This window comes from Carassius auratus, chromosome 43 (genome assembly GCF_003368295.1).
Source record: "Carassius auratus strain Wakin chromosome 43, ASM336829v1, whole genome shotgun sequence".
NCBI lineage: Eukaryota > Metazoa > Chordata > Actinopteri > Cypriniformes > Cyprinidae > Carassius > Carassius auratus.
In genome coordinates this window covers 14083058-14092799 of record NC_039285.1, presented here as the reverse complement: position 1 = coordinate 14092799, position 9742 = coordinate 14083058, and the positions used below count along the sequence as shown (strand labels likewise).

Here is a 9742-nt window from a genome sequence, read left to right as displayed (position 1 = left end):
TGTTTAATTTTAGATCCACATACAAAAATTATGTCTGGTGATTATGCAAACAATAAAAACATGCTAGTTGTATTAATACATTTTCTGTATGGTGATATTGGCATTGACAGCTCTATCTCAGGTTCAGTAAGATTTTATATGAGGAATAGTACTCTCAAAAATGAAATTTCTGTCATTAACTACCCTCATGTTGTTCCACGCTTGATTGACTGACTTCTCGGAAACATGAAGGATGATATTTGGAAAAATGTATTTGTTTCTTCAACATGAAGTTGAATTAAAAAAATATATATATATTTTCCTTTCTCAGTGAACTGCACCTTAACTGTCAGCCTTTTCGTGACAGACAGCATTCTTCACACACACAAGCCACATGAATTTCTTAAAGGAAGCTATCTACTGTTATCTGGTATGATGAAGAATGTGTTTTATTTAAACATTTAAACTGTTTAACTGTCACTTTGTGAACTCACTAGCATTACTCCTTCTTGTGTCTGCTAGGCTCACAGCTCAACTTGACATCAGTGGGAATTTAATCAAAGAAACTGAATTCAGTGGAAGAGGCATTTTGTTATTCTTATAAAAAGCACATATATGATCAGCTACAGTAACATTGATTCCACAAGAACAAATTAAGAGACAGAGCGGTGCTTAAAGTACATTCTTTGTGAATCCCCACCACTTCCTGTAAAGAGCAACATCCTTACTTGCTTCTCAAGAGTGCACTTCTCTTAACAGAGTTGTTGCAAAATGAAAAAGAAGCATTTGAAATTACTCGTCATAGCACTAGCTAGCAGCTTTTGCCTGTTCTTTTTCTTTTCCAAACTAAAGGATGTGGAACACAAACAAAGAGACCTGGCCAAGATCACTTCATTTCCAGATACAACTACAACTGTAGTTATCAGCAATACCAAAAAGAAAACCAAAAGTGTTATGCCATATGAACTTCCACCCCTTACAATTTCTGAGACTTTCAGAAAAGACATTCCCAAAAATGGTGCTTTCTGGAACCGGAAGCTTCATTCTCTCCTCAGGCAGTTTGATTCCACTGCCAATCAAACAGAGAAAGACCCACATGACAAGTTTCTCTGTCAGCCTGAGAGTTTTGAGTTGATAAAAACCAACATTCAAGATGTCCATTTGTACCCTCCACTTTATGGAGACTTCCTTAGAGGCATGGAGTGTCGAGACCCACCGCTTCTTATCAATCAGCCTGACAAGTGCGCATCAGAGAATAAAGAGGATAAAATTTTCCTCCTTTTTGCGATCAAATCTATCCCAAGGAACTTCGAGAGGCGCCAAGCAATCCGAGAGACCTGGGGAAGAGGAGGCTTGTATGAAAAAAGACTTCAGGTACGAACTGTCTTTCTGCTGGGACGATCATCTGCGGATGATCCCAATCTCGATAAACTGGTTTCATTTGAAGCCCAGCAGTTTCAAGACCTTCTCGTCTGGGATTTTCAGGACTCTTTTTACAACCTTACTCTAAAAGAGCATGTGTTCTTCAAGTGGATGCTTGATAACTGTCCACACGTATCTTTCGTTTTTAAGGGTGACGATGATGTTTTTGCTAACACTCAAGCAATTCTGAATCATCTAAAGACTCTGGAGCCTGAACAGGTCACGGCATTGTACACGGGGCAGATCATTTTTAATGCCAACCCATTACGGGACCCTAAAATCAAATATTATGTTCCTCAGTCATTCTATGAAGGTCCTTACCCTCCTTATGCTGGTGGCGGTGGATTCCTATTTTCTGGAAACCTTCTTCCATCTCTTTACCAAGTCTCCTTTTACATACCCTTCTTCCCTATTGATGATGTCTACAACGGGATGTGCTTCAAGGCACTTGGAATCACTGCAACGCAAAACGACGGATTCAAGACCTTTGACATTAGGGAAGAAGATCGAGAGAACCCCTGTGTACACAAAGACCTGTTCCTGGTGCACCAACGTGACCCTGGCCAGACTATAAGACTGTGGAGAAATATGCACAGCACCATGCTGACCTGCTGATATTTGTAAACTATTAAACACCATTATGTTCAGCTGTTATGGTTGATTAAACCCTTGTCAGAAAATAACAAGCTGGTGAAATTTTTTGTACAATTGACAATGCGTGAGGTTTACTCTAGGTTTAATTTGTACAGGTTATCTAACAAAGTTGGGTGGGGTTAAGTCATCATGCTCATGTCATTCCAAACTCGTACAAAACAAGTTTTGATTGGAAAACATATTTAGAAGTGTGTGTTAGATGTTTTTGTTCTTATGAAAATGAATAGAATCCAAATCTTTACACCCCCCCCCCCCAACAGAAATAGTGAAGTGGCTTGTTGTTGTATGGTGAGTGAATCACGATTTAAAATGTGCTATTTTATTCACTCTCTCTCCAAAAAAAAAAAGGCATGTAGACACAAACCTTAAAATGATACAGGGATAGTTTACCCAGAAAGTAGAAATCATGTACTCTACTTGGTGAAAGTCAATGGCTACCATTCTTTAAAATGCCCCATTTTGTGGTTCCCAGAAGGAAGCCTTATAGGTTTTTAATTAAATGAAGACAAGAGAATTTTCTTATGTTTTGAGTAAACTATCCCTTTATCTAAAGCCAAACTAGCTACATTTACATTGCGAAGTGAAGAGACGAGTGGCCATGTATCGTGACCCATACTCAGAATTTGTGCTCTGTATTTAACCCATCTAAGTGTACACACACAGTAGTAAATATACACCTGGAGCAGTGGGCAGCCATATTCCAGCTTTATTCGGTGCCTTGCTCAAGGGTCTTACTTCAGTCACTGTATTAAGGGTGTAAGAAATCTCAAGTCTATGTGCACCTGACTTTAAATTCCCAGCAACATAAATTTCCGCAAAGATGTTCAGAATGTTTTCTACAAAAATGTCTGGCGTGTTTGCGTTTATGCAGCGCATAAGATTAGACCTAATTTTTTCCATTCTTTACAATATGTTAGGTGTTCAATTTGAGAAAGACAGACACACTATTTAACAAGTTTTATCACATTTTGGAAGCTTTTATCTATCTATCTATCTATCTATCTATCTATATATATATTATCAAGCATCAGGCTTATGAGAATAGATAAAATAAATCAAGGTGAATAAAAAAAGATAAAAACATATTTCAATGCATTTGTGTTGGCTAACAAAGCATTTGCATTATGGATTCTCTTGGAAAAGAATTGCTTTCTTCTGAGAAATGCAGTGTTAACTTACAAAAGTATTTATATATAAGGTTCATTCAGAATTTTTGGGATGCCTCTGCTGTTAACATTTTGTTGCAATAGTAGGTAGTATTGCTGTTTTCTTGTCTGTATTTGCATGAATAGCCTTGAGGTAATCCAAATGACATTGATTTATAACATTTGTTTCCATGATATGTGTAGGCAATGAAGTAAGTAGGTGTTTTTAAAAAACATACTTTGAAATGATAACCACCAGTTCCTCTTGCCTGCGCACCAAGGAGGGATTTTTTGACAGTTGAGATTGGAAATGGTGGCCCCGCCTCTGCAATTCTCTCCCCTCTTGCGATTGGTTGTCAGATTGAACCAACCACAAACGTTTCTGCCCTCAGGACAACTTTGAGTCAAGAAAATTCCCACCTGCATGAAGTAATTACAGTTTTATGACGTCAAGCGGTTGAGATTTTATGAAGACAAAGTTTTGCAGCAGTTTTCAAAAGATTTTAAACATTTGTATATTCATTTTGTCAGTGGTTGGGTTTTGTATGTTGCACTTTCCACATAGATCCTGATAATGTCTTTATCTTCATGAGGAACATTTTTTAGTTTGTGTGAGTGTAACTGTGTGGATGAAAACCATAGTTGTTACTGTTGTGTGAGCTATGTCACGCAGTCTCAGAGATATTAATACATTTATTATAATCCATATTGTTCTCGGCTTATGTTAAGAAATTATTGGAGGAAATGCAATGAGAACTTTTGTCTTACTGTGTTGATTAACTACAGAATGCACAATTATCATTATTCTATAATTATTATTGGTGTGGGTTTCACTTTGAAATACAGCAAAATTGAATCAAACTGACTTTATTTATTCTTCTTCTTGTCTTTAAGTGAACTAGATGTTTATTCACAGAATGACTGTGTTTTGAAATTGTTTTGGTTTGCATATTGATATTTTAAATATTTTAGCATTTAGTCTATATAAACCACAGACAATTAAACAAAATTGTTCATGATTTGTATAGACAAAATGCTAACATAACTTTTTTGGCAGTAAGAATATGATTCTTGTAGTTATAGTGCCTCCTGGTGCTGAAGAATTACAATATTTAATGCAATTCCCCAGAATGTTCAAGACTAGAGTGTTTTTAAGTGCCCTAGCTGTGAAGTGGATTAAATTCAAAATAAATGTAATATTATATACATATATAGGCCTAGAACATTTTTTAATAGATATTTTGGATAAATGGACATAACTGTTTAAATGTAAAAATGTCTTGATGGTTGGATCTTCTTATAAATGCATCTTTAATCACGAGAAATTTTGAATAATGCGGTATTTTGAAGAATTGTAATTATGGTATTCACGTCCATAGTAGGCCTATGGGAAAAAAATATTGAATACAACAGCTTAATGCTGTCAGTGGTTTGGTTACCAACATTCTTTCAGCATTCATTCAAAATATCTTATTTTGTGTTCAACAGAAGAAAAAAACTTTTGGAACAACGAGTAAATGATTTGCGCCTTTAAGCTGCTTTCACTCTCAGACCACAGATCTGACACATTTTGTCTGCCAACTAATTTAATTAACACCTTTTGTTTTTTTGTCCGTTCAAGCGCAGTAAGATGCAAAAGAGAACTTAATTCACCCTCTGAAGCGTCTACTTGTTTGTTTAATGGTTCAGAATTGCTTGAATGCGCTGAAAATGAATCCTCTCAAAATTCTCAAACATTTGAATATATATAGGCCTATGCATATTTTGTAATAAAATGAAAATATATTGGTTTGACAGACACAACCAACAACTTCAAATTAATCGTTTTATATTTATTTTTAAATTGAATTGTCATTCGCAGTGCTTCATGGGATTGCAGTCCACTAAAGCTGTAAAGTCTTGCATTTATCTTTTTGTCAATTATTCATTTACCTTTTAGCTTCAAATTAAAGCTTGTATTGTTGTGATTCTACTCATAGCTGCTTAGCTTGGTTCATTTTTAACACTTCGCTACCCTGCAACACTTGGTCTAAAATAATAAGAACATTTATTATAGGTGTACTATAGTGATTAAGGATAAGACTAAAACACATTTTGGAAGACGGATTCATGATATACTCACTCATTAGGCTATAGGTTTCTGTAAATGTTGACGTTGCATTGTGTATCTTTTATTGAAAGTAGCCCACTTTTAACTGTTTAGACATGCCTTCCTTTTTTAATTTGCAATGCTTGAGTTGGAGGCATGAAGCACGAAAGGGGCGTTTGCAAAGGTTGTTTAAAAACATGCTTTATTCTTATAGTTCCACACTAGGTGACAGTATTAACACAGAAACAGCCTATACTCCACATTTAAAACATGCTACTTTTCACTTTTAACAGTTCCCATGGTTGTTTTCATCAGAGATGTCATGTTTGAATGCATATACAGGGTTAATGATGCAGTTGTCCTCTTTTTCGCATGGCTTTGACTGAAGCTGCTCGCTTCTCACTGCACTTTGCAGAAACACTGATGCAAATGTTCTGATCTTGGCTTGTCTCCTGAAATGCATTGATAAATGAGCTGTGAACTTCTTATTCTGATATTAATGATACACTCACCATATTGTAACACTCGAGTAACAGCACAGTACAGTATTAGTTAGTTCTATTTAGTGCTTATTAGTTTTAATTAACATTGATACTCTCTCTCTATTGATGAAACTCATTTCATGAAAAACATGCCATGGCACAAAAGATACTTACACTTCTGATCGGTTCTTTACACCTGTGTATACCAAAACACGAATGCATTCTCATTTATCTCAAATAATGTATGAAATACTTTATATCATTTAAATTTCTGGCAAGACCTTACCTTCTGTAAGTCATAGAAATAAGAATGGCAACAAGTGCAAATTTAAACAGTAAGAAAACTCCCAAAATTGAGAGGAAAGCTGTGAAGGACATGCCTGCAAAAACAAAGAGAACAGACAAATATCAAAATCATTGCTTTTGTGCCTGTTGAGACACATCACGTTTTATATGTTTAATGTCTCAACATAACTAATAGTGTTTCTCATGTGCTAGGGCTCATTTTTTAAAACTGTCTCAACATCTATAGTCTCCAGCAGAGACTGACCTAGGACAGTGATCTGTAAGTTTGTAGAGTTCATTGCACCGTATAGATTCTGTGCCTCACAAATGTATTCCCCAGTGTTATCACGGGAAGCAGTGAAGGAAATCACATGTGAGATTCCCAATTCTTCCTCTAAACCTGCTCTCTTCATGAACCATCTGTGGACCGCAGGAGGGTTGGCTTTACTTTGACAGGTGAGGGTCACATTATCACCAAGCCAGACCAAGTCTGTGAAAGAGATCCATGTTTCCTTCGGAGGATCTGGGGCAGGAAAAAAAAAGAAACAGAGTGTGTAGGCTATTTTCAAAACAAACAACAATAAAAAGAAAAAAGCTACAAACTGTGTTGGGTTAAAATCTCACACTCCACACTGAGGATGACCATCTTGTGGCTGAGCAGGGGTCTGTCATCTCTGTGTAGATTTTGAATAGAAACACAGTTCACTTTCAGCTCATGATGGTGTAACAATGGGATGAAATTCAAGATGGCAGAAACACTCTGAGTCCCATCAGCGTTCATCTGTGTCCTCTGTGTTACGTTACCACCTAATGTAGGATCCCAGATTACATTTGGAGGGTGACTGGGGCAGGGAGCGGGAACAGTGCAGGTCAGATTCACCTCCTCACCCTCCCTGAGCACCGGCACAGTCACAGCCGGCTCAGCCAAGGAATCTACCAGAATATTGAGAGGAGAACGTAGTAATGGTATGGTACCCATTCACTGCAGAGCATTAGGTTTTAATATGAATGCAGCCTTTGTATGCAGATACACTTCTGAACAAATTCACCCCACTAACTCTAATTCATTATTTCTACACAAATCTGTTCAAGACATCTTGTGAAAATTCCTGTATATTTTTAATATCACAATACATATATGGCAGAAAAACAAAATATTGAAAATATTTTTCCAATATCGTGCAACCATAACGTAGCGTTTTAGTGCATTTTGAATGTGAAAGTTACTGCAATTGAACTCAATTAAATTTGTATATCTATAGTTTACTAATATGTACCTTGTTAAACTTTTTTTTTCAAATATTTGATGCCACTGCAAAGACTTTTGGTTTTTGGTAATGTCTTAGTTTATTATTAAAACATTTGCTCTGCCTTACCTGACACATTTATGTGCACAGCGTTTGTTTCAGTCACTTGGAAATTCTCAGCTTGAATCCTGAAGAAGTAACGATCTGAATGCAGGCTGGTGAGGTTCCTCATGACAGAAGTGCAGTTTTTCTTTCGTAGGTCACCCACCACTTCCATCACAGGCTCCTTCTGACGTTGATCGATGGTGAAACCATCTGTGTCGTAGAGTGACCACAGAGATCCTCGTCTCCATGTTACTTCTGGTGAACTTTCAAGAATGTTTTCTCTCTCCTTTGAAATGTTTAATAGACAAGGAATCAGAAGACAAGAGCCACTGGTGGTGTTGAGGGATTTGGGGATCGATACTTCCAGGGCTGACTGACAGCAAGCAGCTGGAATACAAATGTGCTATAATTAGACTTAATAATTAAAAAAATAAATGTGTGTGTGTGTGCCATTGCACTATATATCAAAATAATCAATGTGTAAAATGAATGAAATTATCTTTCTGATTGTTAAACTTGAAAACAAGGAAGAAAAACCTAACCAACCTGATAGAATAGAGACAAACACAAGAAGATCTGCAGCAAACATTGAGATGAGCTGTGTATGTAAAAAAGTTTAATTGTACAGCATATAGCTAAGCATCTCTTATTGTCTGTTTGGACAAAAAACAATTTTGCAATTAAATAATTTAAATTTCAAAACAAATATTATGGTTTACCTTAATAGTTTTTCATGAGACTAAACAGCAACGCAGATAAGAATGACCTGTCCTTGCTTCAGTTGTGGTGGAGTCACAGTGTCTCAGCAGAAAACTGCAGATCACTTAGTAACATCTGCATGCCCATTATCACCAATACAACTCATTTAACATCGACAGAAAATCTACCGTAATAAGAGAAAGTGAAGGATGTTGCAATCTATGTTTTAAGTGGTTTAAGAAGTAAAATGTTATTCTAATTTATTTAAACAATCTATTAATTCATTTTTTTATACTACATGTTTAGGGTTCAGACATAATTTTAGTATTCATTTTATTCTGTGCAATAAACTCAAGTCCCCAGTTAAAGAAATTAAAACATCAGAAAGAGCAAGAAACCAGCAAAAGATACAAAGAGCCAAATAAAAAAAAACGTATCTTTAAATGTTACACTGTAGCTGAATATGTTACTACTTTTATTGCAGATTAAGATCCAAGGCTTCTGAACTATGGTAAAATCCCCAGCTCACACATCTTGCACATCTTGGTGTGGCTGTGATGAGTGTTTTGATTAGTTTGCCTTTAATATGGTTGATAAAAATTCACACATGCTTTCACATAATGTTACAAATATGATAACAGTAGAGAAAGGTAGCAGATAAAAAAAGAAGATTTTGTGAAGATAATGAAACTGCAGAAAGACACATGAAAATATATACATTTAACACTGTTATATAATGAAAGAAAATATTCAAGTTTATTTCAAACCATCTAAAAGATACTTTTATATATAAAAAAATGTTGAGTAAATTAAATAATTTACTAACTAAATACTGATAAATTAAACTTTTGTTTTCATTTTAAAGGAGTTATGCAACAGACAAAAAAACGGGCAGCCTTTACTAACTGAAATAAATCTACGACAGGAAACAGCAGTTCACTGATTATCACGCAAAGCATGAGCATTACCATGAGCAGGCAAACTACAGTTTTTCTCATAGTTATCAACAAACATCTAAAACCACACAAAGGCCTTATCATTTAGTGAATGTGATGTGATCTTAAACATGGCATGCAAAGAACCTGTAAGTGAAATTTTCATCAATATTTTACACACCATTACACATTAATACTTTTTTGGCATAGAAATATGCCTAACCTAATTTTACCAAGTGAGACATGTTCCTGGGACAACATCGTTGTTGACCCTGGAACAACATTGTGATTAACCAATCAGATTTGAAGAACCAGTTTATAGATTTTGTGAAATTTATGCTTAAAATCAGTGTTTGGTTCTTGTACATCAGTGTCATTCATCTATCATTTCCTCTGATTTTAGGGATTGCTCATGGTTAAGGTTAGGTTTAGGTGTAGGGATATGGTTAAGAATATATTTTTGGAGTAAAATGTTGTTCCAGGGTCACAAAATATGTTGACCTAGGAACACATCGAACTTGGCAAAATCAGGACGTGCTAGAAATATTTTTTAACGATTAAACTTCACCTTCCAGGGCTGTATGGGAGAAATTGAGCTTTTAAAACTTTGAATCAACTGAATCATCTGTTTCATAAAATGATTCACTTTCCCTGCAAACAAATCAAACAAACAAACAGCTAAAACCATCCAAAACTGGTT

The 9742-nt window shown here is 35.6% G+C and overlaps 2 protein-coding genes across 2 annotated transcripts; one reads left to right on the top strand and one right to left on the bottom strand.

The window, feature by feature from the left end:
• The first annotated feature begins 465 nt into the window (after positions 1-465).
• On the top strand, positions 466-2068 carry LOC113061774 (N-acetyllactosaminide beta-1,3-N-acetylglucosaminyltransferase 2-like). Its single transcript, XM_026231207.1, has one exon. The coding sequence runs from the start codon at positions 751-753 to the stop codon at positions 2014-2016; it is 1266 nt and encodes a 421-aa protein (XP_026086992.1). The 5' UTR covers positions 466-750; the 3' UTR covers positions 2017-2068.
• Positions 2069-5495: 3427 nt separating this feature from the next.
• On the bottom strand, positions 5496-8194 carry LOC113061776 (myelin-associated glycoprotein-like). Its single transcript, XM_026231210.1, has 8 exons — positions 8128-8194; positions 7955-8006; positions 7433-7795; positions 6681-6989; positions 6322-6579; positions 6058-6151; positions 5946-5967; positions 5496-5741 (listed from the first exon to the last, which is right to left on the bottom strand). The coding sequence occupies exons 2-8, from the start codon at positions 7995-7997 to the stop codon at positions 5634-5636; spliced, it is 1197 nt and encodes a 398-aa protein (XP_026086995.1). The 5' UTR covers positions 7998-8006; positions 8128-8194; the 3' UTR covers positions 5496-5633.
• Positions 8195-9742: the final 1548 nt, after the last annotated feature.

Coding starts and splice junctions, on each gene's coding strand:
- LOC113061774 (XM_026231207.1), top strand. CDS start 751: ATGAAAAAGAAGCATTTGAAATTACTCGTCATAGCACTAGCTAGCAGC.
- LOC113061776 (XM_026231210.1), bottom strand. CDS start 7,997: ATGTTTGCTGCAGATCTTCTTGTGTTTGTCTCTATTCTATCAG. Junction 7,796..7,954: donor GTTTGTCTCTATTCTATCAG/GTTGGTTAGGTT, acceptor TTTGTATTCCAG/CTGCTTGCTGTCAGTCAGCC. Junction 6,990..7,432: donor TGTGCACATAAATGTGTCAG/GTAAGGCAGAGC, acceptor ATATTCTGGTAG/ATTCCTTGGCTGAGCCGGCT.